The sequence below is a fragment of the Harpia harpyja genome, chromosome 18 (genome assembly GCF_026419915.1).
Source record: "Harpia harpyja isolate bHarHar1 chromosome 18, bHarHar1 primary haplotype, whole genome shotgun sequence".
NCBI lineage: Eukaryota > Metazoa > Chordata > Aves > Accipitriformes > Accipitridae > Harpia > Harpia harpyja.
In genome coordinates, this window is record NC_068957.1 from 15,460,512 (window position 1) to 15,487,229 (window position 26,718).

General features: G+C 59.7%; 1 protein-coding gene across 11 annotated transcripts in view; it reads right to left on the minus strand.

Moving 5' to 3' along the window:
- The window catches only part of DLG3 (discs large MAGUK scaffold protein 3), an 80,877-nt gene that overhangs the window by 15,876 nt on the left and 38,283 nt on the right, over positions 1-26,718 (minus strand). For 8 of the 11 annotated variants that reach the window (XR_008239077.1, XM_052813375.1, XM_052813373.1 and 5 more), the window contains 10 exons: positions 25,227-25,280; positions 17,553-17,603; positions 14,323-14,447; positions 13,637-13,806; positions 13,124-13,260; positions 12,650-12,794; positions 12,339-12,498; positions 7,582-7,738; positions 6,997-7,099; positions 861-975 (listed from right to left, as the gene is read on the minus strand). Coding sequence is in view for 10 of the 11 variants with exons in the window: in XM_052813375.1 (XP_052669335.1) it covers positions 861-975; positions 6,997-7,099; positions 7,582-7,738; positions 12,339-12,498; positions 12,650-12,794; positions 13,124-13,260; positions 13,637-13,806; positions 14,323-14,447; positions 17,553-17,603; positions 25,227-25,280 (1,217 nt within the window). In the remaining variant the exon portion in view is untranslated. Of the gene's footprint in view, positions 1-860; positions 976-6,604; positions 6,717-6,996; positions 7,100-7,581; positions 7,739-12,338; positions 12,499-12,649; positions 12,795-13,123; positions 13,261-13,636; positions 13,807-14,322; positions 14,448-17,552; positions 17,604-25,226; positions 25,281-26,718 lie in introns of those variants that run through there. The other 3 variants (XM_052813380.1, XM_052813378.1, XM_052813382.1) reach the window with 2 other exon arrangements.

Below are 26,718 nucleotides of genomic sequence, written 5' to 3' on the forward strand. Positions count from 1 at the left end.
GCAACAGCCTGAAGCCTCTCTGCATGGAGCAGCCATGCAGTGGGAGATGCAGGCTGAGGCTGATGCAGCCTTGGTCCTTGTCATCCTTCCCACGGCAAAGGAGAAGCATCCCCTGCTCCTGCCAGGCCCCACCTGCAACAGGCTGTGCAGGATGAGGATTTACAGGATTATTTTAATTACCAAGTTAAAATTACTCATTAGCTGTCACCCCACTCACACTGTGGCAGGCAGTAAGCAGGGGCTGCCCTGGTGGCACAGGACTCAAAGCAGTTAGAGCTGCATGGCTGCTTAACCCCTGCCTGCCCCGTGCCTGGCTCTGGACCAAAAGTGCATTGAGGGCTCAGAGTCATAATCCTCCTAAGAGCTCATCTCCCCTCCAGCCAGATCCTGCCACAGCAATGGCAGGAGGAGATGGGGAGAAGCCCGTTACAGGGAGCGGTTCGAGGAGAGCATCCTGAATGCTGCCTTGAGCTGTCCAGGGCAGAAGCAGCGCTGGGTGCCCAGCATTTCCCTGTTTCCCAGTGGTCCCCAGTGGGTCGGTCTGGCCAGCAGCCACCCAGGGCTCTGTAGAGACACCAATACTTTCTCAAGCGGAGCAGCCCTTGAAAGAGACACTCAAGTGCAGAGCACCCAGCCCTGGCGAACCAGTGCAAAAGCACCGCTCTCCCTGCTGTGCCCTCTGGGCTTCATGATGCATCTATCACACTCGCTTCCCTGGCCTCCAAAACACCCGTTCACAGAGGTGCCACACAGCCCAGGCTGAACTGTCCCACGCTGCATCCTGCCCTGTGGGGATATACCCATCCCACCCGCCTCCAGCTGCCTGGAGCAAGGGGGCAGCAGGGGAGGCTGAGCCTTACCGGACATAGAGAGATCTCTTCTCGCTTGTCCGGAGAGAGCCGGAGCCGGAGCTCATGCTGCTGTTCATCATCTGCTCTCTCAGGTCGTGGATCTTTGACTCGAAGCGGCTGTACTCTGCAGGGAGAGAGGTGGTCAGTGCAGGCAGGAGCTGCTGCCAAGCCACCCCCGCCCCTGCCCTGCACCAAGCAGGGCCCAACTGGTAAGTGCTGAGAGAGGCAATGACAGCCTGTCTGTGGGGCATCTTGCCCATGAGGCTGTCCATCCCTACACATGAGGGAGGATGAAACCAAAGAGGCTGCAGCACCCTGCAGGAGTCCAGCAGGCATCTGGAGCAGGCAGGGCACTTAGCTGCTCCCAAACCCCCGCACAGGCAGCTTGGGCAAGGGCTGTTGAGACCTCCACTGCTACTGAGCTGCAGCTCAGCAAGGGAACAGCTGGGCAAGGCAACAAGCTGCGGACCTACAGAACAGTTCAAAACGTGCAGAGAGTGAGCCCCTCCGGGAGACTGTCACCCACCAGCTGGAGCAGCAAGGCACCACTGCAGCCATGGGGGGGTCCCCACCCACCGCTCTGCAGGCAGCGGAGCCCCTCTCCCCAGCAGGCATGGAGAAGGGGGAGGCAAAGCATGGCCCCCGCCCACAGAAGGGGAGTGGGGAGGAGGAATTCGCCTTTTGCTCCTACCTCCAGTGGCAGACACCCGCAGGAGGAGCCGGGGGACCCTCCAAAAGCCGCCGCCACCGCCACCTCCCTGCCAGGCAGCTGGACGGGAGCAGCCGCCACCCTGGCGCCTGCTGCCGCGCCAGCCCGACCTTCAGCTGGGTGTAAAGGTCGGGCCGGCAAGCAGAGGGTGGAGGCACCGGCCCTGCTTACCCAGGGCCGACCGGGGAAGGTTTGAGGGGTGGTGAGCAACTGTGGCACCGTGGCACCAGGGAAGCTGCCGGCATGGCCACAGCCCACCCCGGCAGTTCTCACCAGGTACCCTTGATTTTTGTCCCCTGGGCACACCCTGCAGTTACATCCCTGCCTCCCGGCGAGAGGAGACCAGTCTCACCTCTACTGCAAGACTTGCCTAGAAAGCCTCGTCCACAACCCAGCAGTTCAGATATGGTTTGGGTTTTTTGTGTGTGAACCGGAGCTCAGCAGTGGAGGCAAGTGCTCGCTGCAGAGTGGAGCCCCAGCAGTGCGGGGGATTGTGCAGGCTGCTGCCTAGCCCGCAGAGCGGTATCGCACAGGGGTAGCGGGAATAACACACTGCTAAGAAATGCACTGCAGGCTGCGTTTGAGAGCCAGCCCCTCGCTGTGCAAAGGGAGAGGTGACTCTTGGTGCAGATGCACAGGGGGCTGGGGTTATGCAGCTGCAGCTCAGCATTTCCTGACCCTACAGCTCTTCACTCTGCAGCCAGACCCTCCTGGGCATCCCCCTCCCGCACCCAGCTGCCAAAGATGCATTTTTACTTAAAGACTGAAAATAAAGGTAATACACACTAAAACCGCCAAGTGGCACACAGAAACTCCACACAAGGCCCCTTCCCCTGCCATGGGACATCAAGAGGTGCCACATGCCAGGCAGGGTCAGTCACTTAATGTGGAGGTCACCAGACCCCCGCTGACCCTGCCTGCCCCATGCTGAGGGGCACCCACAGCCCCTGCCTGCCTTTGTGCTAGCAGAGGGAAAAAGAGAAGCAGCCAGGCGTGGGCAAGGCTTATTTTATAAGAAAACTGAATTCTGACACCAAAACAGCACTTTTGCACTTGCCAACCTGCACCGAGGTTTTACAGAGCTCCTGGCAGAGGGAGGTGAGCTTCATCCTGCTCCACACCTCTTACCCCACACGGGGGTGGACCACAGCATCTGTGGCACTACTCATCTGCCCCAGGATGCCCATGAGCTCTTATATCCCAGAGGAGCACCTGTCAGAAGCAGGTACAGCTGCTCTGTAAACCCTCTTTGGTATGGAAGGGCTCTTTCCCCCAGAAAGCTGCTGAGCTGGGTGCTACAACCTCTGTCCCCAGTCAAGTTGTCCCAAACCCCACTGGGGGCACAGACTTCCCGCATGCCCCGCACCAAAAGAACTGCTGCTCCCCGTCATGCGGGCTCGCATCCCTCCCGTGACACCCTTCTCCACAAGAAGCCCAGTGTGGAGGATGCACTGCCTGGGACTGGGCAGGCAGAGAAGGGCAAAAGCAGGTTTAGCCACCACTGGCATCAGGGCGGGGATGTTGGGAAGGCAACCTTTGGGTGCCACTGCACTGCCAGCGACTGTGTCCCCTGCATGCAACCCAAGGGCAGGGCTCTCAAATACCCCCGCCTCGGCCGGGACGCTCCATGGAAAGGGACTTTCCAAATTTTGCTGGAGTGGCCACACTGCTTGGAGGGGCTGGGAAAAACCCACTGGCACAACAAGAAGCACAAGCCAGGCTGGATGCAGCAAACGGAAGGACACAGGGGCTGCTCTGGCTTTATCCCCCGGAGAGCAAACACAGTCCCGTCCTAGGACGGGTCTCCCAAGGAGCCACCAACCTGTGCTTGATACAACTGGGGGAGGGCACAGGCCAGAGGAGCAGCCAGCCCCAAAAGGAAACCCGCCACCTCCCTCCCAGCACAGGGGAGGCAAGGTTACTCCGGCAGCCAGCACGGGATGCTCCCAGCTGCCACCGGCCCCCCCTTATCTCCGTGCTGGAGCAGCCTCTGAGACAATTACCAGTGGATAACCCCCAGCAAGCAGCGCTCCTGCCTTTGCTCCCTGGCTCATAGCCATCGTGCCTCTGCATCCTGGAAGGAGATCTCCCACATAGCCAAAACTCACCGGGAAGCTTGCCCACAGCACAGTGGGGAGGTGAGCCATGGCTGATGCCCACCTCCCCGGCATTCCCACGGGACCCAGGTGCAAGACTTGTTCAGGGCACACTTACTAAGACTGAAAAATATGCAACAGGTGACCCGGCACCTCTTGCCGCAAGTGCCACCACGGTGCTGCGCCATGCACCAGGAGGGGCAGGACTTTTGCTATTCCCACTCAGCAATTCGATAAAAACACCATTCCACCCTCCTGCCACTCTTCCCTTCCCAGGGTGCAGGTGCCCCTGGAGCTGGGCCTGATCCTGCACCACAGGGTGAGCTCAGCGCTGGGAGCAAGACACAGCCCTGCACGCCCGAGCGCACACAGGTCGCAGACCATTAAGATCAGACAGGGATTGCCTGCCTGCACCCAGGATCCCCAGCACCGGCACACGCTCATGTGGTGCGCCTGCAAGGAACCAACAAGACGGTGGGTCTGCAGCTGATTTCTGGGCACCAGGGGACAGTGCAAGGGGAGAAGGTGCTGGCAGAGAGGGGAGCTGCATTGGAAAGCAACCCCGGAGCACGCATAAAGCCTCGTGCACATGCCCTGCTCTCTTTGGCATGCAAACCTGCCTGCTCAGGGCCAGGCTGGCTCTGCCAGGCCATCAGCAGAGCCCAGGGATGCTCAGCCACAGCCTCCAGCCCAGCCACCTGCAAAAGCTACCCCCAGCTCCATCCTTCCCCTCCAGCCTGGCATCTTATCGCCCTGACCCCACACACCTTCCAGCTGTGGGGTTAAAGTACAGACACCTCCTTGCACGGGGCTCAAGTGCCGCAGGCCCAGGGGAGCGGAGGGCAGCATGGCCATGGGGAAAGCTTGGAGGCTTTTAAAAGTGATCGCATGGCCCAGTCACTTCCCTTTGAGCGGCCAGCTCGGAAAAATGCCATCACGTGAATTTTTGTATTTTCAGGGGAGGAATATCAAGGCTTTGTTGTGTGGGGCATGAGGAGGGGGAATTGCCAAATGCAGGTGCTGGTGATAGCAGCAGGCAAAGGTCAGGGGGAGAAGTGCTCAAAGGGAAGGGACCTCACAAACAGCTCAGAGGTACCATCACAGGGAGCAGCCTCCTCCTCATTGACGGCATGCAGCAGTGGTCAGAGGCGCTGCACCAGGTGCAGGTGCTCAGAAGAAAGGCAGGATGGCAGCTCTTCTTTCTATCCTTCCCTGGTTTTGTCTTTGATTCTTTCCACTCCTAGTGGCTTGCAGGATCCCACAGAGAGGGCACCTCATCCCCCAAGACCTGCGCAAGCAGCCTCTCTGCTCCCTCGGAGCCCCAGCGAGGTCAGATGCAGAGCACACATGCACTCATCCAGCAACCCCTGGGCAAGCCCTACTGCGCTCATGTACAAGAGACACGTGCCATCCTCAGCCTCTATGAGTAGAGAGGAACTTCTCAAAGCCCCCTTCCATCAGCATCTCCTCCTTTGGACATCCTATGATCCAGCTTTCTTGCTCTTTCCAGAGCCATGATCCACATAGAAAAGGCAAACATTTCAGAGCACACATCCCCTGGAGGGGACCCAGCCTCACCCGCACCTGGGGCTCATGCCAGGGAGAGCTTTCTCCTTGGCTCCCAGGCCTTCAAGCCTCCGGAGCGCTGAGGTCAACTCCCAAGGTACAACAGCCTGCATTTCAGAGCAGCAACCCTATGTCCTAGGACAGACGGCTGCAGCCCGTGTGCCAGGTGCTGCTGGCTGCATGTGCCAGGAGCCATCGCGGACCCGGAAAGCCACCAGCTACAAAGCACCGATATTTCAGCCTTAGTCTAAAGGGGTTTCAAAACATTTTGTCCTGTCTGACATTTAGGAACCGCTCTTGGTTGGCGTCTTTGCCAAATCTCAAGTGGCAAAGGGAGCCAGATATACAAGAACATTAAGTGCTTCCTGGAAAGAAAGAAAGAAAAAAAAAAAAAGCCAAAACAAACAAACCCCACACCCACAGCACACCCCTGAGTGGCACTAACGGCTCTGCACCCCAACGGCCTCTGCCATGGGACAGAGGAGAAACAGCGGGCACAGGGACCCTCAGGGCACGGCCCAGCAATGCCACTGAGGAGGCACAAGGCGACGCACAGGCAAGGGGTGGCACGTTGGCCTCGGCGGAGAGGACCAGAGCTGCTGGAGAAAAAAACCAGCAGGGCCCAGGAGAGACACCTTCATTTGGAGACGTGAATTGCTGCATCCCAGCACCGGCACGGTGCTACTCGGGACATGGTAACAGCGTGGCAGCAGCCCTGGGAGCAGCTCCCGGCCCCTTGCCTGCTGGTGGGATGCCCTCCCCGGTGCTCACCCTTCCAACCCACGGGTGACACTTCGGCCCTGCCAGCCCGGGGAGGGTTTCGGCAGGCAGCTGCCAGCTCCCTTCCCACAGCCATTGGCTGCCCCACGTGGGACCCAGCCGCCCCACGCGGGACCACCAGCCCCCCGCACCTTTGCGGAGGAAATTAAAGGCCAGCGCTAAGGAAAGGCAGTCGTCGGGGTAGCGCGGCAGGCGGGATGCTCAGAGTTGAGGACAAGCCCGCACCCAGCACCGAGGCCTCGGTTCCAGCCCCGCGGCCCCGGTGGTCGCGGGGGCGGGGGGGGGGGTCCCGTAGCCCACCGCGCTGGGGGATGGGGGGGGAAGGGAGCCGTCCCCCAGGACGAAGGGCGATCGCCACACCCGCGACCCCGTCCGGAGCGCCCCCGGGCCCACCAGCAAGGCCCACGGGACCGCACGGAGCGGGGCCTCCTGGCGACGCCCTCCGGCGAAGAGACACCCCCCGCCCCCTCCCCACCGGAGACGACCCCCCTCCCGGCGAGGCCCCCCGCCGGCCCAGGCCCGGAGAGGGCGGCCCGGCCCGTGCCGCCGGGCCAGCCGCGGGGCCGGGGAGGCGCGGGCGAGGTCGGCGGAGCCCCGCTCACCTGCAGGCCGGTGGGGGGCGGCGGCGCCCCCGGCAGCAGCCCCGGAGCCGCCCGGCCCGCACACAAAGCCGCGCAGGCACCGCCGGCGGGACGCCGCCGCCCCGCCGCCCCGCCCCCCCTCCTGCCGCGCCGGCCAATCGGCGCCCGCACCTCCCCCCGGGCCCCGCCCCACGCCAATGGGCGCTTCGCCGGCCGGCGCCCGCACCTCCCCCCGGGCCCCGCCCCACGCCAATGGGCGCTTCGCCGGCCGCCCCCCGCCCCCGGCCTCCCGGCCCGCCCGCTCCGCGCGCCAGCCGACGCCCCGCCCCCAGCCCGGCCCCGTGCCCGGTCCCGGTCCCAGTCCCGGCCCCGCCCCCGCCCCCGTGCCCGGTCCCGGTTCCCGGTGGCGGTACCTTCGGGCCGGTACTGCGCGATGATGGTCACCGTCTGCCCCGCCCGCTTCAGCGCCGCCGCCGCCTGCTCGTGGGTGGCGTTGCGGAGGTTCACGCCGTTCACCTGCCGGGACAGAGCGGCTCCGCTGGACCGGACTGACCGGGGCTCGCACCCACCGGGTCTGCCCTGCGCCCCGGCCCTCGGCACCGCTGCCCCTGTCCCTGTACCGGTACTCGCGGTGCCCACACTCTCAGCCCCACATCACCCAGCCCCTGTGCCCCCAGTACCACAGCTGCTACCAACACCCCCAGTAACGGCATCTCCAGTACCGGCATCCCCGGTACCCGCCCCCGGCCGGCCCGGGCATCGGGGGTGCCCTCCGCCGGCAGGCGGGCAAGGACCCGGCCGGCCCCTGCTCCACCGCAGGATAGATACCGGGCAGGCTGCTTCTCTGATTCTACGCACCCAGGGGCCACGTCCACACCGGCACTGGGGTTGGACCCTGCCAAACCGTGTCCCGGGTGGCAGGGGACAGGTGTCCTGTGGGCGCCCGCCCGGGGCTGGGGGAGGCCGTGGAGGGACAGCGGGCGGCCCCGCCAACTCACTGAGAGGATGCGGTCTCCCCTCCGCAGCTCCCCGCTGAGGTCAGCAGGGCCTCCAGCCAGGATGAAGGACACGAAGATCCCCTCGCCATCTTCCCCTCCAACAATGTTGAAGCCCAGGCCGGTGGAGCCTTTGTGCAGGATGATTTTCCGCGGCTCCCTGGAAGGACAGACACAGGACAGGGAGACATCAGGGTGAGGAGCAGCGAAGCTGATGACAGGGTCAGCTGTGCCTGGGCTTCCCGGCACACCGGCAGGGCTGGAGTCACCCCAAGTGCGACCTGGCGTGACTCAGCCCTCTGCACCAAGGATGCTGATAAACCGGGAGAGGTGCGGGCAGTTGCACAGGTAACGAGACAGAGCACGGATGGAGACAGAGCATCTGCCATGAAATCACGCACAGAAACATTGGACTGCAAGGCAGCATCAGATGCCACAAGCCTGGGTATCAAGGATAGCATGGCCGTGCCAGGAGAGGGAGATCCAGCCCCTCTGCACCCGTGCAGCACGGCAAGTGTGCCTGCAACCCCACGCACCCCCATGCCACAGGCCCTGCACGGCTCAACAGAAGTCCTAAATTTTTCGATGATGACTTAATTCTTTCACAGCTCAAACAATAGGCAGGCAAAGGCAGAAAGACTGCCTAGCATCGCAAAAATCCTGCATCGGTTTTCATCTGGAAAAAAAAATGAAGTCTGATGGGAACAAGAGCAGCTCCCAGCATAAGCACTGGATTAAAATAAGAAGGAAGAAACGACGCCAGACAATTAGCACAGGCTAGCGGTGATTGTCAGCCAACATGACACTGTGGACCATCAATGCATCCGCTGTGGTGACCGGCTGGATCCTGGGTGCTCCAGCAGGTACCGCAATGACCGAGGACCTGCCAGTGAGCTCAGCAGCCTGATCAACCCCACGCCTGCCGGGGAGCTGAGGGAGATCTCCGGGGTGCAGTGGGAGAGATGCTGGAGCCCCAGACATGGCACTGTCCGAGAGCACCCATAGTGGACCCTAAAACTCCAGCAGACTTCTGCTAAGAGGACCCTGGGGCACCGGGGGGGCTAGGCCAGCCGGCCCCCCCCCCCCGCTGCCAGCGACAGCTGGGGAAGGAGCGGGGCTCATGTGGCATGAGCGGAGCAGGGACCCAGGGGAATAAAGTTTGGCCGAGCAGTCAGCACAAAGCCCTGCAGCCTGGCAGCGTGCTCCCAGGCCACTCTTGCAAGAAAACATCTTATTCAGCCCCCAGGGCCAGCCTGGAGCATCACGGCCATCACCTGGGTGGATGGGGGAAGGTTTTGATGCTTTCATGGATGCAGGCGGCAGGATTTACCTCCAGGGACATGTGCCAGCACCCCAGGAAAAGTGTCCCACCATCCTTCCCCGTGGGGGAGTCCCGATGGGCTGAATGTCACTTAGCTTCAGGCAACCACCTTATAAGGAGCAATAGGAACAGGAGATGGACAGACAGAAGTGCAGGATGCCTTGTAAGAAGGTCTTGGTGGGCTCCTGCCCTGCCCAGACCCTGGGCTCAGCACAGCTTGACCCTCCCGGCTCTCCCAACTGCTCCTCTCCCTGTCCCCATGCCTCCCACCAGGCACAGCAGCATCCCAGTCCCCTACCTCTGGTCACACTTGCTCCTGTGGCCTTGCTGCTGCCTGGAAGGGGACAGGGACGGCTGTCCCCTGTAGGACATGGACGATGAGACATTGACGGTGAACATTGTGGCGTGGCAGGCTCTGCTGGCAGCGCTGGCCGGGAGGCGTGAGGGGCAGGAATGTTCTGAATGCATCGCACCACAGCCCGCCTGTGCTGCCTGTCTTTGCCTCTTGCTGGCTTCAGGGCCATCGGCTTCCCTGACCCACACACAGGATTTTTTTATAGAAGTGCTGAAAGGACGCAGCCTTTGGTCTGCTAGACCCTACAGACTTAACTCCTTCCTGCCCCCACAGGCATGGACAGCATGGCCCCGACTGAGGGGAGAACCCAAGCAAAGGCAAATTCGCAGCCCAGCTCCCCACGCCTGCAGCTCCACACACACCATGCATTGCCACAGCCCCTTGCCTTCAGATGCAGAGGTACAGCAGAGTCATAACTCCAGCTACACATTTCTGATGGGCCAGAGGCTGAATCTACCTTGTGACCTTCAGAAAATACCTGCTTTATCCTTATGGCCTTTGGATGCATTTGAGCTTTGAGCTAAGCAGAGCTCAGGACTTGGCTGTACCATAGTGCAGGGCTGGGATGCACCAGGACCAGGAGGAGGCCAGGGAAACTCCACGGAAATGCCATTGGGGTCAAAAAAGGCTCAACCCCAAGTCCTCAGATTGCCACCAGTGCTTGGCTCTGGGGTGGCTGTGAGGGGGCTGTGAGGGCTGCAGCCATCAGTCCCTCTGCAGCAAAGCTATGCCTGGGGCTAGAGCTCTCCCAGGGGAAGAAATAGGTCAGATTTCTGGGTCTGCAAACCCTGCCTCCAACCAGCTGATGAACTTGCTCTGCCCCTTGGGTTTTGCTGCTGCCCAAGCAAAGTGCAGCAATGACCACCCCAGCTTGGCCTGGGGGAAGCATCTCCAGCATCCATGAGGACCAGACGGTTTGGTGAAAGGTAGAGAGACGCTACAGGAACCAAGGAGAGGATATGAAGCCCCAGACAGTTACATTTCAGGTCGTAGTTATGACACGCACTCTCCGCTTCCATCCTCATCCCAGGAGGCAGGACATAGATCCTGAAGGCAGATCCCATGCTGGACGTTGCAGGGTTAACACTGGGATCTCGGCACAGAGCGACTGCAGGGATCCTGTGGGGCTGTGCCGGGTCTGGGTTGCAGTGGTGGAGCTCAATGGAAAACAGATGCTCTGGTCCCCAGCCCTAGGTGCTGCGGGACATGAGGGTCACTGGAGCCACGTCCACATCTGCAGCAGCAGTTGTGCCCACAGAAGGGGAAGTGGCATGATACTGGATCCAGGCCAGGACCTCTGCTTCTCCTGGGGAACGGCTGGCAGGAGCCTCCTGGGAGACAGCTGCTTTTTCAGGGGAGTCGCTGCCTTTCCCACACCAGTAAGATGCATTTGGACCACACTGGTCCCAGTACACAATCTTGGTGATGCGCAAGCCAAAAGATCCACAGCGATGAAGCTGTCCTGGGGGGGGGGGTCGGTGATGCACAGGAGGTTTTCAGTGCTGCCCTGGGATGGATGAGGGAGGTGCTGAGCCCACCGCAGACTGCGAATCCGGTGGGGAGCAGGGAGCTGTGGCTGGGGACAGTGGCTGCGAGGGGCCAGCCTGCCTGCAGCGGGGCCCTCCGCAAGGCAGCACCATCCTCTAGCGGCCACCAGCACGTGCTGCACCAGGGCCACTGCCAAGTCACCGCTGAGCCACTGCCGAGCCATCGCCGTGCCACTGTCACTGGGCTGCGTCCAGCCCGGGCTGGGCTGCTCTCTCTGCTCTCTGGCCCGCAAATAAGGACGTTGGTGCGTGTAGGAAAGGACACCGTGGTGGGACCGGAGTTCCTGGTGAGAGGCAGATGGTGCGTTTTCCGAGCGCTGGGACTCAGTCCCTTCTGTGGTGCAATGTAATGGCAGAAAGCACTACTCCTGCGTGTGGCATTATCTCCCAGTGCCCTGACAGCACAGGAGTTGCTACACCTGGCTCGGGCAGAGGCCAGTGCTGCACAGGTCATGGTGTGCTGAGGCACCTGGCTGCGGCCAAGCACCAAGAAGCAAGAAATCCCTGTGACGAAGGTGAGTGCAGCCACTCTCCAGGAGGACAGCGGACCTGACACCGGATGGCAAGTCAGGGTCTCCCGCTCTGGCATCTGCCAGCACCCTGCAGAACGGGACAATTCCAGCCAAGGCTATGGCATCTTCCACTGCAAACGCAACCCCGAAATCAGCCTGTGACCTTCCTCCTAACCACAGAGACAGCACTAAGCCTAACCCGAGTGTCAGTCCTAAGAATACAGCCTGAGCCCTACAGCCCTGGCCCTGCGGATACTAAACCCAGAGCAGGCTCAGCACTGGCCCCGAGGCTTTGCAAGCAGAGGGAAAGCTGTGAGCTCAGGCAAGCGGAGCAGGACCAACCAGGTTTCGCTCTCCCAACCTCAGCAAGAGGCTTTGGAGAAGTTTTACACCGCGTTCAGGCTCAGAGCATCTCATTTGTGCTCCTCTTTATTTCCTGGGTTCAGGAAAGAAACCTGCTCATGCAGCATAAATGATGCTAGTGGGGAAAAGGGGGCCGTGCAGGAGGCTGTCAAGCCCAGGGCTGGCAGCCGCTGAAATGACACCTGTGTGCAGGTGGTTTGTGATGCCGGGCTCGGGGAGTGTGGGAGGAGAAGCCCCACTTGTACCCAGAGCTGTGCCCCTCCCCCCCACTCCCAGCACAGCTCTGCTCAGGGACAGCCAGCTCACAGCCTGGGAGCCTGTGGCAGTGCTGGCACCAGATGGCACCGTAAGGGCAGGGAACACCTTGTATTCCAGGTATTGTAAAACAGGTAAGAGAACAAAGCAAAGCTCAGGGAGGAGCGGGAGGGAGAACAGGGAAGGGGGAGATGCAGTGAGCCAGGGAGTGACACAACAGGGCTGGTCTCAGCTGGGGGTGAGCAGGGAGCTCACTGTGGGGGCCCCAGGCTTTGCACCATGCACCCACAAACGGGCTTTCGGCCGAGGCTCTGCACTGGCAGCGGGGATGAGGTCAAGCAGCCAGGGACAGAAAGAGAGGGAAGGAGAAGGAACAGGGATTAAGGATGCTCATGCCTGGCACTCACCTGGTGAAGTCCTCGTCCCCAAGCATGTGCCGAGGGATGGGCGAGTACCGCGATGGAGTCACCTGGGGAGGGACGGGGTAGGCAGGCTTGCTCTCAACACTGCCCAGGTAGCTGAGACTGGAGTTATGGCTTATGTGGTTGTCAGCCAAGGCTGAGAAGGCTGCAGGAGAGGAGAAGGGCATCAGGAGCAGAAATCCATCTGCAACACGGACGTGGAGACCAGCCCAGCGTTGCCGGCCGCCCCAGCATGCTCCGTCCCCCCCCAGCCCTGCGGTGCGGGCTGCTGCGCCAGTGGCCGGCGGCGTACGTACTGCTGGCGTAGTCGGGGGGCGCGTACATGTCGTTGAGGTGGATGTTGCCGGGCTTGGCCACTTTCAGGTACACCATGTCAGAGGTGTTCTTCAGGGCTGCCACTGCCTCCTCGTGCCGCACGTCCTGCAGGTTCGTGTTATTCACCTGCCAGAGGGAAGGGGCTGGGTAACATGGCTGCGGGCAGGAGGGCAGGCAGGAGGGCAGAGGCCAATGCAGTCCTGCAGGAGTGGAGCAGTTACCCGCAGGGCAGGTGCTGCAGAAGCTCTGGAGACAGGGTCCCATCTCCATGGGTTTGGCCCTCCCGCCTGCAGCCGGTTCTGTGCCTGTCCCTGCCACAGCACTGTCCCAGAGGGGACCCCAGGGAAGGGGCATGGGGCTGCCAGCAGGAGGGGTGCTGGGGTTCAGGACTGGCACCGCAGCATGGTGGAGACTGCCCACTTCACCTCACGGCCAGCTGTGGGCATGGGGCTTACCGCGAGCAGCCGGTCCCCGATCTGCAGGCGCCCGTCCTTCTGGGCAGCGCCTCCCTCGATGATCTTGGTGATGTAGATGCTGTTGTCCCCGGGGATGTGCTGGTTCCCGATGCCCCCTGCGATGCTGAACCCCAGGCCTGAGGCGGAGTGAGAGGACAGGTGAGGGGAGAGGGATAGACGGATGGAGCCCCAGGCTGGCAACACAGTCCCTCTGCCTCACTGGGCTTCCCACCCTGCCCCAAACCTGGCAGGCAATGGGCCACCCCACTGCTGTGCAAGGACAGCCCAGCCACCACGCACTGCACCATGGGGCTCTCCAACACCCTGTGCCCCATAGCATCCCATGCTGCTGGGCCACTTTGCGGCATCCTGCACCGTGGCAGTGCCACCTTGCATCTCACATCCCCGTGATGCTGCCATGCACCCTGTGGCATCCCACAGTGAGACGTCACCCCACACCATCCCGTGGGGCAGCGGGGCACCCCGGTCCTGCAATCAGAGTGAAGGGTTCACCTTTGGGGCCCTTCATCAGGTTGACCTCCATGATGGTCTCTGGCGGGGGCTGCCGGCGGCGCACCACGAGCCGTACCACGGGGCCCGCTTCCTTCAGGGCCTCCACAGCTTTGCTGTGCACCACCTCGGAGACGTCCACGTCGTTCACCCGCAGCACGCAGTCATTCACCCTGTGGGCACAGGGTGGCCCTGAGCTCCCCTCGGGAATCACCAGCTTGTGCCACCCTCCTCTGGACACCTCTGCCACCCTCCTCCGGCCACCTCTGCCACCCTCCTCCGGCCACGCGGACCCTTGTGTGAAGGAAAGCTGCTCAAGCTGGCCAGATCCTGCCCTGCTAGGGTGAGAGCAGGGTCCCTTCTGAAGAGAGAGGCAGTGGGGCTGGTCCCCACAGTGTGACCCTGGTGGAAATGGGAGATGAGGGGAAAGGCTGGATCCTGCCCCAGGCTGCACGGGGAAGCATGGGAGCTGGAGCCTGGCATAGGGAAGGGAGGAGGGGTGGCTGCAGACAGGAGGCTGGTGGCTGGGGACCACGGGCATCCCTGCACTGAGGGGACCTGGCTGGGGGGAAGGGACCGGGGAGGGCCAGGGACCATGGCAGGGTAGGGGGGCAGGAGCTGCCTAGAGGGTCCCTGGGGAGATTCTGGGTAACACCCTGATGGGGCTGCTCCCCTGGCCCTGTACTCACCCCAGACGGCCATCCATGGCTGCTGCTCCCCCGGGGATGATTTTGGTGATGAAAATACCCGGGTCATCTGGAATGTGGGGGTTGTCGATTCCTCCTGCTATACTGAAGCCAAGGCCGGAGTTACCCTGCAGAAAATCAAACACTGCGTCTTTCCCCCATGGGCAACCACTTGCTGCCGGACCTCCCGAAGCAGTTCCCCCTCTAGCCGTGGCTGCCCGGGGCGTGGGAGCCCTTACAGCATCTGTTGCACCCCAGGGTGCCCGGCTCAGGGGGCAGAGGGATGCGTGGCCAGAGATGAGGCCGGCGCTCATCAGCCGAGGTGCTCGGTGCAGCAGCGCAGAGCACCGAACAGATGGAGCGGGAGAGTGGGAGCCGCTGAGGACCTCCCTCGCCGCCGCGTCTGCACCGAGAGACTCTGAGGCAGGCGGCAAGCTGGGGGAATAGGGGGTGGTCCTTGGTGGAGAAAACCTCCCCTTGCTGGCTGCTCCCCAGGAGGAGACACTGATGCTGCAGCCCGCACAGAACAGCCTGTCTTGTGCCAGTCACCAGCATCCCACCCCTGCCCCCTGGGATGCAGCCCCGGCAAGGAGCCAAGCCAGGGACCAGCAGTGCTGATTCCAAAATTTGCAGGATTGGGTGGAGGGGACTGTCGTAATGGAGCAGGGTATCCAGTTCTGCCTCCTCTTCCTCCCAGACATGCTTTGAGCATCACTTGAGCTTCATCCTGCTGAAGTCTGCCCGGGGGAAATGCAGGGGCTGTGCCACATCTCCAGCTCCATCTCGGCAGCATCCCAGGATGAGCAGCCGTGGCCCCACACCACCTCTCCCGCTTGCAGGATCCCCATTAGCGGCACACTCACAGGTGCTGCTTCCAGCTCCGTGCTTGATGCAAGTGGACAATTCCTGCTTTTTCTGCTCTGCCTTGAAAATCAGATGGCTCCTTGCCTTGTTTTCTCATGCGGAAGAGCTGACAGTTAGTCACATCCTATTGTGCCTGCCTCTTTCGTACACAAACGGGCTCGGGCCAAGCGCTCTCACAGCTGCCCACGGCCCCAGTGCTCAGCGTTAGGTGATGGGGAGCTCTGCCCTTCTGGGGGACCTGTGGCCAGGAGGGCCACACCAGAGGTCAGGCTCCCTGGGACCATCTAGCACCAGCAGCCAGCTGGGGCTCGCGCTTCTCCCCAGCAGTTTGGGATCAGCACCAGCTCTTGCAGCAACGCAGAGGTCTCTGCTCTGACTTTATGCCATTCATGACACAGCACGTGGTATCTCTGGGAGCCACCAATGCCTCTCACTACGCAACGCTCCCAGATGCTCTCCTGCGGGCTGGGATTTGGCCAGCACGTGACAAGGAGGCACTCAATGGTGAAAGGTCTGAGGCTGCTCTCCTTTCTCTAAGCTGGATTCTGGTGTACCCCGTGCCTAGCTCAAACAAGCTGCTTGCTGTCACCAGAGACCCAGCCAGGCCCCAGCAAGGCAGGTGACACTGTGCAAAATGGTCTCCAGCCATTCGTTGTGCCTGTCTGGAAGGGTGTGCTCTGATGCTAGCTACAAAACCTGGAAATGATCCAGGAGGTCTTCAATTTTATTTTGATAAACCTTGAAATGGAGTTCAAGGGATTTCTTGGCTGGCATCAGGGTTGATATAGACACAGGGGCAGCTCTTGCTGTGGACATATGTACGGTGGGTAAACCCAAAGCCACGTCCCTCTGCAGACAGTGTTTCCTCAATTACTGCCCCCAAAACACTGCTGCATTTGCCCTTGTCTTTACAACGAGGATTAATAACAGTGACAGACCAGCAATTCTGGGGTACACTGAGGTCATCTCTGGGAGCCAAACGCCCCAGCAAGGAGACAGCCTCACCTGCAGGCACCAGGGTGCTTCTCCTGCAGTAAGACGGGGATGTTGGATCCCACTGGGGACCAGGTGAAGGGGAAGGACATGGGTATGGCCCATGCTGGCCCTGGCTGCTAAGCACTGAAATTCCCTCATGGTTTCTCACTGCTGGAGAGGGAATAGCTGCCTGAGGCTTTGAAATGGGGGCAGCAATGAGTGCTGCCTCTCCATGCGACCCTGCCAGCTCCCCCCGACTCCCGCTGTGGGCCGAGGACAGAGGATGCTCTGAAGAATCCCTGAAAACAAGGCTTTTGCCTCTAAATTGGGCCTGGAGTGAGAAGCGCTCAGCCCAAAAAGGAAGCATCTCCTGGGCTGGTTTCGTCAGCCACGCTGGGGAAGCGGTGGGTGAGGCGGCAGCCCCAGATAACCTTCCGTCCACCCACCTCTATGATGCAGAGCCAAGGGGAGGAGGGAGATGACTAAAGGCAGAGAGGAACAGAAAAATGAGTGAAGCGTCTTCCCCTGCGATGCTGGCCACGTGGCGAGGCCGAGCAACCCGGCACGTCAGCGAGGAGGAGGCAAGGTGTGCCACGGAATGCTGCGGCCAGCCTCCCGCCCTGGCCGTCCCCACTCGGCAGGGCTGTGCCCACCTCTTGGGGTAAATCTTGGGCCAGCTTCTCCCACTCCTTCGCCATCCCTCCATCCCTGCCACTCCCTGGGCATCAGAGGAAAGCCCTCCCTGCCCTGTGTGGTGCTGGCTCACCCCTGGATAAGCCTCATCCACGGGGGGAGCTAATTTTAGCCATGGCCAGTGTGGTGCACACCATCAGCTCTGTGTTGCCAACAGACAAGAAAAGGCTTGAGCAGCAACTCCCCCCCATTGCGGTCCGGTTTACCAGAAAACCGTCCTTGCTGCTTAGCATCTCCGGGCTGTGTACCTGGGAGCAATGGGGAGTCCAGTGGTGGAGACGCATCGGTCCCCCATGCCCGGCTGTGGGGTGCACCTGCCCACGTGCCTGCATGAGCAGAGCTCCCTGCACCTCCATTTTCCGGAAAAGGCAGTGACAAAGAGCCCCCCCCCAGCTCCGTGCTGGTGGGTTTGTGGGGGCGAGGGTGTGAATGAGGGAGGCGAGGGAGAAGCCCCTCCTCCCTCCCTTCTGGAGGGGTCTGAGGGGGTGGGGGGGGCAGCAAGCCCACCTCTCCCTGTGCTGCGGGGGCCATGCAGGGAAGGCAAGCGCGACACCCCCAGAAGCCTCTGGAGAGAGCGGGGAGCAGAGACCAACCTCTCCCATCAGCTGGCGTGGGGATGCGGGGGGTGCCGGCTGCACCGGTGGGAGGGCGAGTGGGAAGAAGCAGCAAAGGCTGCTGGCGGGTGAGTAAAGAGCACTTACCCTTTCTAAGACGATCTCCTCATATTTGAACATCCCATCACTGCCGTTCACCTGGGGAGAGGGAGACAGCGCGTTATGGCTCTGTGCCAGTCCCGGGGGGATTTGCTTTTCCCCTCTGATAGCTAAATATTGAGAATCCAACCTAAAAGCTGCACCATCACTGCTGAAAAAAACTTAAACGCAATCGCTCAAGCCTGCCCTGAAATTAAACTGTGCACTGCTTTGCTTTTCTTTCTGGGCATGAGCCAAAGCCCACTGACTTTAATGCACTTCAGCGCAAAGCCTTTATTCTCCCGGCTCATTTCTTCAGCCATGAAAAGGAACACAACCAAAGGCACAAAAAGAAATAATGCTTTTGTTACATAGCATGTAATTAACCTTGGGAATTCACTGCTGCAGGAAGGGGTCGGTCCATTTAAAGGAAAAAAAATGTCTGTACATAATAACATAATAAACACCTTTAGCAGCTTATATCTTTTAAATCTTTTAGTAGCATGACTGTGTTAACGGGGAATTCAGAATAATTTATTCTACCAAATTAGTTGGGTGCATAGGAAACGAGGTGCGAGTGTGGGCCACAGTAAGAGGGGAAAACATTGTGATGCCCTTATATAAAAAAATGGTGTAGACTGTCTCAATGCTGTAAACCATACTGATCCCCACGCTTAAAAATCTCCCATACCCAGAGTGTCAAAACAGGGCTCTGGGAAACATAATAGCTTGAAACAAAAGGGCTGCAACTGTAGGCTCAAAAATAAGAAAAGGTAAATGTACAGGTCAAAAACTTCCATTTTCCCCACAAGCAACAAGGCACAGGAAAATAAGGCAGCAGTTTCACTCCAGGTCATCAGGATCAGGCCATAAACAGCTGCCAAGGTCTAAAATTTAGCAAGATTTGCAAAGCAATTGGATATTGGAACATCCAGAGCTGTTACACTCAACAGCAACAGTTTTGGAGAGGACTGGACTCAACCTACAATTTGAGTCACTCTGGGAAACAAGGGACAGGATGCAGCAGGGTCTGCACGGCATGGCAGGGGCGGCGGGACCAGGGCGGCGGGGCTCAGCAGGCAAACGCCTCTCCCATCATGCAGCCCTGCCTCTGCCTGCGGCCCTTGGACAACATGCAGGGTTCCTCACGTGGATTTCACATCCACCATTAATTGGTGGTTTGTGGATTGTGTGGACCCACTTTCTGTACACACTCCGTAACCCAAACTGGAGCTGCTGTGGCTTTGTTTGGACACAGGTCCCCTTCTCTTGCACCAGCACGCCGGTTGTGTCCTGCTTGCCCAGCTCCCTGCTATCCGCTCCTGTGGAGGCACAGCCCAGCCATCCTCCAAAACCCCACAGTGCTGGGTTGTTAGATGTAGAGGACAGAAAACATCATTTATGCTAAAGCCATCATCTGACACCATGGAAGGAAACTCAGTGAGATAGCTGTAAGGCCCTATTTATAGGTAGGAAGAGGAAACAGGAGTTTTTCTAAGTGGGAATAATCACGTGCCCAGGTGGAAGAGCAGTTCTGCATGCCAGGATCTAGGATGGGGCTGTGCCACCTGTGACACTCACACCCTTAACCCCTGCCTGGTTCAGCCCTGGTGAGACCAAAGCAATCCCACACCCTGTTGTGGGTACCGTGCTTCAAGAAGGATGAGGTTGGGGAGAGTCCGGAGTGGAGAGACAGGATGAAGCCTCCAGGGAACACAGGCTGAGAGGGTTGTCCCTCCTCAGATGTGCTCCATGCCTGGTCCCTCTCAACTGTGGGAAGATTTCAGGGCACATTTTGGGGTTGAGACATCCAGATGCTCTAATATTAGGATGCTCTGATCCTCCCAGCACATTGGGAAAGGCTTTGGTCAGCTCTTGAACAGGACCCCTCTGCAGAAAAGCACCAGGAGTGGTGGGATTAACCCACAGCAGGATCCCCGACAGCCTTGTCGGGACAGGGACATGTGGCTGATGCCACCTCCTGCCACAGCACCACCCTGGGCCATGCTCCCACAGGCAGGGGGGGCATTGCTTCCCTCACCACAGGCTCCCTCTCTGCCACGGATTGCCCTTCCCTCTTCGCGTCCTACCATACTGACTAATCCTGAGGGGAGCCAGCTTACTGGCCCGTGCCGCCCTCACAGCCTCCCTCGCCACAGCCTCTGGGCTCATCTCGTCTCCGCAGTTGGTAGCCTGGTGCGTGGGGTGCGGCGTCGCCTCTCCCCAGCTTTCCAACAACTCGGATTCCTGGCACCCTTCGCTACTACACACATTGTCCTCTCTGCTTTGGCATTCAACACAGTTGCCACACAGCCAGCCATATGCACACCCACGGCCGCAGAGGAACAGCACATACATACCTACAGGATGGGGATGTGCAGAAAACTTTGACAATCTGTGAGCCGCAGAGAGAGCCAGCAGTGCGCGAGCCCCGCCAAGCAAGCGGCCGCTGCTGGCAAGCACCCGGGGCGCAGAGACACCCCGGCATGCAACCCCATCAGGCACCCTGCTGCCAGGCAGGTGAGTTTGGGGTATCCCCGCTCCGCAAATCTCAGGGCTGCCAATGCTGAGCGGTGTTTTGCATTGCTCCCTGAAAGCAAGCAGTGTTGGTGCTCACCCAGCGTGGTGTGTGCTGGGAGCAGCCTGCTCTGGCCGTGCACGCCGGGGTCAGCCAGGCCTGACCATGAAGTTTTAGCTCTGATTATGTTTCCAAAATCCATGCAACAGAACGCCAGTTAATTGCATAAGGAAGCCAAATGGAGAACTTAATATATACCACGTAACCAAGGGAACAAGCCAACAAAGCAAACGTTCCAGCGTCGGAAAATTGAATACCAGTCACTCACTGACGGCAAAACCTCCCTGTGGCACCCACCGGAGCTGCTGCGACCTGGCTTTGCTGCAGGCTGTTCCCACTCTCCTTCACCAGTGCCCTGTGCTCCTCCCCAGCTCCTGTTTGGGACCATCTCAGTGCTACGGGCTTGGTGGGGAGATGCCTGGCTCCACCGCACCTGGGCAAGGAGAGCACACCCCACCCTGCTCCCGCCTCTCCATGTAATGCCTGCAGAGCTGATGGGGGTGTCGGGCATTAATTAGCTGTTCCCAGCTTATCCCGATCCTAAGCACTGTCTGATTTCTCATGGAAAAGAGTAAGGGTATTTTTTTTCCAAGCCCTTCCCACGCAATAAGCTCACCTGAGAGCTCAGGAAGAGGCTCCCTTCACTGGCCTTCACTTCCCTTTTGTGTTTTGAGCAGCAAGGAAATAGTTAGCGATGATGACATTTAAATCATCAACAGAAGGCTGCAGAGTTAACACTCATTTGATAAACAGAAGAGCACACACCTTCCAGAGCTACTGCAAGCTGTCTGCCGGCTCCGCCGGCCAACACCGCACCAGCGCACGTGGAACGCACTTTGCAATTTGCTAGAGAGTCAGGATTTGGGTTTTTTTGATTTTTTTTAAATAAAAAAAGGGGGGCAATTTAGGAGACTAAGATGGGGTTCCTCAAACTCAACCCAAATAGCCCACCAGACTGCAAGAGGAACTAACCTACAGGAAGGATAATACTGCCTGCAGCCACTTTTGGAGGAGGATCTAGGACATATCTTGTGGTTAGGACGCGATGGGGACAGGCACTGGGACTTAGTGGTGGAGCAGCTGTGTACCGACATAATGAAGAGAGTGAAGGCTGGAGGGTCAGCCCCCGGTGGTGCCAGCCGGACCTGGGGGAGGACGGCGCCTGGCGATGCCCCACACCTGCCCCAGCAAGGGGAAAGGAGAGCAGCCCCGTGCTGGGGCAGCAGGTGTGATGGGCACCTCCCCGCTGGCACAGGCACGGGTAATGCTGGCAAGGGAGAGCTCTCTCTGCCTGCACATGGCAGGGGGCCCAGAGAAAATAGGTCAAGAGCTCCCTCCCTTCACCTCCCTGCATCTATGCTGTCTTGACGCAGCACCAAGACCTACCAACTCGCTTCCAGCTAACCCCTGGCCTCAACCCCCTTGCATGAGTTGCCCACGGTGTTGGCCCTGTGCTCAGAGTAAATAAATGCCATATTTCTGGCCAGCCTTTTGCCAGAGGGCCATAGGGATGAGTCTGCTGAGCTTGGGCAGAGGGAAGGGGTTTAAAGCCTGACAGCCCCAGCACACAGCTGGGAGGGCTTCGCAGCCATGCCGTCTGCGGGAACTGGCAGTGGGACATGCCACCACCAGTGCTTGGGACCAAAGTTTGAGGGTGGCAGTTTAGTTTTGATTTTTTCTGTTTTTTTTCAGGCTTAAAAGCAAGTTTTGCCCTGCTCAAAGGCACTGGACCATGGTGGCCATCTCTGCTGCACCCCACCAGTGACCGCGGCTGGGGACCCTGGCAGCAGAGTCAGCTCTGCACAAGGAGGTTGCCTCTGTGCTCACCGGTGGCAGAGCCCGGGGCTCCCATGGTGCTCACTGACCAGGATCAGGCCTGGGAAGCACTTGGCTTCCTCAGACCTGGCTTCTAGAGGCTGAGGAGGTGGTGGCACCTCACTGCCAGGCAGTGGGGCACCAAAGGAAGGCTCCAAGGACCCAGGCTATGAAACCTTCAACTCCTCAAGGACTTTGGAGTGACCTACCCTGCTCACTTTGTGACTGCCTGGCAGCAGTCGCCATGCGCCCTGGACAGCAAGAAGTTGTTTCAGCTTCAGAGACGCAGCTCTGAAACGCAGAGACCCCATCTGCCATGGGAACTGTGCTTTGGATGCTCCATCTCCCTGCTATGGACCTGCTGGGCAAAATACACCAAGGGGTGAAACTGTGAGCAACAACCTGGAGCTGGCATGGGTGATCCCCCCTGGCTCCTGTCCTTACCTTTCAAGGGATGCTTTTACTACAGCAGGAATTTTATAAGGATTTATTTGGGGTTTTACACCCTGGGGGTGGTGGGCTCTGCACAAGCTGCAGGCAGCAGAGCTGAGCCCCGGCCCCAGTGGTGAGTGGGACCCGGTGCTGCAGCTTGTACTTTACAGTGCTGCTGGTGCCACATGCTCTTGGGGATGGAGGTGGGTGGACAGAGAGACTGAAATATGGAGCAGACTTCTTGATAAACAGCCGGGGCCAAATTCAGCCCAGCAACTAGTCCAATGCAATCAATGGAGCTAGAACAGGAAGGAACTAGACTACATCCATCTGTTTATCATTAAGGAAAGCATTGAATAGTTAAGTAATTAAAGACTGGAAGATGTGACTTTAACCCTTCCAAATACATACTGTACCAACAGGCTTCAGCTTTCAGGTTTGTAAAAAAACATGCTTCCAGATTTGCCATTTTGGTGTGCTCTTCTGCAGCAAGCCCTGGTGTGGCTCCTTTGCTGACCTGGGAAATGGCCAAACGGGAGGTTCTGGGGTGTTTTCCCTGGAGCCTGAGGAGCCTGGCACCCCAGAGAAGGAAAGGACGGAGCAGGGCTTGTTTCTGTGCTGGTATGATATGAAGTAGAAGGCAAGAGGGTTTCCAGGCTGGAGGCTGAGAGGAATCAAAGTCAGGTGTCTCCCCTGCCCTGGGCATGGGCCCCTCCGGGCACCCCGCTGGTGGCACATCCCTGGGCATGGGGCTGGTGGTCCCTGCTCCGCCCAGCAGACAACAGCCACAACCTGCGCCTTCCTTTTGACTGCCACAGGGCAGTTCCCCCCCGGCATGTGCTGCTGGGGTTGGTTGGATGGATAGGTTAGGTGACTGCCATCCCCAGGGTGATGCTGGTGCCTGCCAGGGGTGCAAAGCACCCCCCAAAACCTGGCCAAACCCACCCCAGGGGCTGCAGGAAGGGATCTCCCACCCAACACAGCAAGAAGGAGCTGCGGCCAAGGCACAGGGAGAAGGGGCAGATGGGGATGTGGAGCTAACCAGGTGGAAGGAAAGGGGGCGGGAGGGATATGGAGTTAATGAGATGGGGTAGGGGGAGGCAGCCAGGAGGGCAGGGAAGTGTCATGCACTGTTATGGGAGGAGGCGGTCGCTGGCCCCATGGGCGGGCTCCCTGCTGCTGGCTTCTGCAGGGCTTGGGAGCCTGCCTGGGGTGACAGAGCCTGTCCTTGGCCCTTGGGCTCACCTCTCACTGCCCTCGGGCACACAGGCAGGGAGGAGGGACAGGCACGGCTGGAGCCTGGCGAAGGATGTGGCGCTGGTGGCTGCAATGGTGAGCAGGCAATGTTCCTCCAAGGGAGGGAGGGTACAAAACAGACGTGAAAGCAGACTTTCTATCCAGGAATACCTCCCTGCCCTGCCCACAGCACACCCCTCACTTGCCTCAGTCCAACCTTGCGGTGTGTCCTTCCCTTCCAGGAGACATCGCCCTTTTTCCAGTTCCCTGTAGAACGGCACCAGGTGGGTGAGTGCAGAGAGCAGGCTGCAACATGGCACTGCCTTGCAGCTGGGGTGCCCAGCACACTGTGAGAAGCCTCCAACCCCACAAACACCCTGCCATGCCACGCGTTTGGAGAAGGAAGCCTTTGGGGACAGCAACGGTCTTCTGCCATGTTCATACAAGGCTGCTGGACCCAGGACCACCACACAGAGAGGCACCACCGCCTTCCTCCCCAGTGCCAGGTGGCTTTGGTTCAGCACGCAAGGCATCATTAAACCATACAGCCAGGGTGGCAGAGGTCTCAGCTGGTCTTCCCTTCCTTTTCATAGCTCTGCCCAACCAGCCCAGCACAGCTCTGATGCACACTGACCCCACCACAGGTTGTGGGCTGAGATCTAAGGAAGGTTCAACCACCAGAAGTCACCTGCAGCCCTCCACCACAACTCCAAAGACAAACCAACCCCAGCTCTGAGTCCTGGTGCCGCTTCATTAATGTGGAAGGCAGCTGAAATTTGCTGCATCAGAAGAAAACCAGGTGCAAAGCACCCAGCCCTGGCAAGCTGTCAACTGAGCTCCCTTTGGGGAAAAAAAGGGGAGCACCCCACGAGCACGGAGCCAGTGCTGCAGAAATTAGCGCTGGCCACCCTGCTCCCTCCATCCCCCCCAGCAGGAATGATTTGCAAATGTTCTGGGAAGGGATGCAGCAGCACGCAAACCCTCTCTGCAAAAAACCAAGGAGGATTAGCTTTATACTACACCAAGAGTGCCAAATGCACTGTGGCTGCAAACACTCACAGTTACCAAGCACTGCTCAGCTGCTGGCAGCCTTCACTGGGAGAGGAGCAGCATCTGATGGGTCCTGCTGCCCTGAGGACCAGCAGGTGCAATGCCAGCAAGTGCCTGGAGAGCCCTGTCTCCCTCCTGAGGGGCCAGGGCCGCCAAAGGGGGCTGAGGCAGCGCAGGAAGGTAAGGGATGCCCCAGCAGAGCCTCACAGCCACTCTGCATGGGACACTGAGGAAATGGCTGTGTTGGTAACGCTGAACGCAGCCAGCCCAGCTGCCCCTGCTCCTCTGATGCCTGCTTACCCCACAGTGTGCCCCTCTGAGTGCCTCCTGCCTTGTACCCTTCCTGTGCTGGAGTCCCCAGCATCACTTGCTGCTAGCCTTGGCTCTGCTCAGCATCACCCAGCCCCAGTGAGGTTTGGGGGTGAGATGTGCTGTGGGGACATGGCGCAGGAATCAGGCTCCTCTGCCACCTCACCAGGGCCTCCTTGGGCTGGAGGAGCCTCTCCTGCACTGCCGAGCAGGGAAAATGCACCACTTGTTCAAAGGAAGAAAAACAAAACCAGGAGACTTACAGAGAGCCCTTGTTCCAGCGAGTCTGTGTTCACGATAATGGGAGCAGGGTTGGCCTGTGAGGAAACAAAAGTGGGATGTCACCAAGCTAAGCAACAAACCCAGCCCTTCGCGGTGCACTGTCTCTCCCCTGGCTATGCCACCACAGACCCTCCGGGCCAGGGAGAAGAGAGTAATTCAGGAAGGGCTCTGCTCTTGTCCCTCCTCCAGGTGCACAACAGCCCTGGGACAGGAGCAGGGCCACAGCATGGCTCTTGGCATTGGTCCCCTCCTCAGGCCTGGTGTGTCCCAAACACCCCATGGCCTCAGCTACTGGGAAGGAGACAGGGAAGGCTGGAAACTCTCCCAGCCTCAGGCCAGAATTCCACCAGCACCAAAATTTACTTGCAGTTCAGATTACTGAGGGGTTAGGAAATAGAAGGAGGGATATATGGCCAGCAGGCCAGCCCTGAGGCCTTCAGGCACATTCCAGCAGCTGCTGCTGCCCCTCCTGAGCATGGGGCCACCATGCCCCAGGGGACGCGGCAGCGTTTGATCCCTCATCCTCATTACCCCTGGGGTAAACCCTCTGCTCGGCAGCCTCAGCTCATCCCCCGCTCCACCACAAGCATCCCCCCTCTCTTGCAGGGCCCCCCATAAACCTCTCTCCGGGTGCCCCTCCTCCTGGACTGCCCTCTGCCCGTTACCTCGTTGCACACGGCAGGAGGGACACACGCGCAGAGGGCAGGCGCAGGCAGGACGAGGCAGGGACGAGGCCCTAAAGGGAGGGAGGCTCTCCCGGGAGAAGGGCACGGCGGAAGCTGCAGCGCCGGGGGCCGAAGGGCCGGGGGCGGCCGGGGGCCCCGAACGCCGCCCGCGGGGTCCCGCCGCGCCGGAGCTGTCCAGCGCCGCAACCTCCTGAAGGCGCGGTGCCCCGCGGAGCGCGCAGCGCAGCCCCTGCCCCCGGGAGCAACCCCTGCGGGCGCGGCTGCTGGGGCAAGGCACCCGGGAAGGCGTTTGTCTCTGAGCGGGAGCGTGAGGGAGAAGCGGCAAAAAGTGAGAAATTTCAGATTAATTACAAGGCCGACGTTCCTCACCCGCACGCGGCAGCGAGTGGTGCGAAACCTGGAAGGTCAGGGGCGAGTCGGGATTTGCATCATCGTTCCAAGGCTCGTGTGGAGAACAACAGCCAGAGCGAGACGGGGAAACGCTAAGAGACGTGAACTGCAAGGGGAGGTGAACCCTCCGCCTTAGGGCATCAGAAACATCAGTCAGGGTCAGGAGCAAGCAAGTCAAGGTGTGGGCTGGTGCAGCAATTAACAGGAACCACTGTCTGTCCAGTAACGTGGGTGGTTGGATTGCACAGCCCAATGGCCTCTGTGAGGCTGTGATATCTTCACAGGAGCAGGCTACCTCCTCATTGCCCTCCTCTGGGTTTATATGCCCCCGACAGAAACCAACCTCCTCTCATAACCCAGCATGGCAGTCCCCGCCACCTCCTGTTTCAGTTGATCA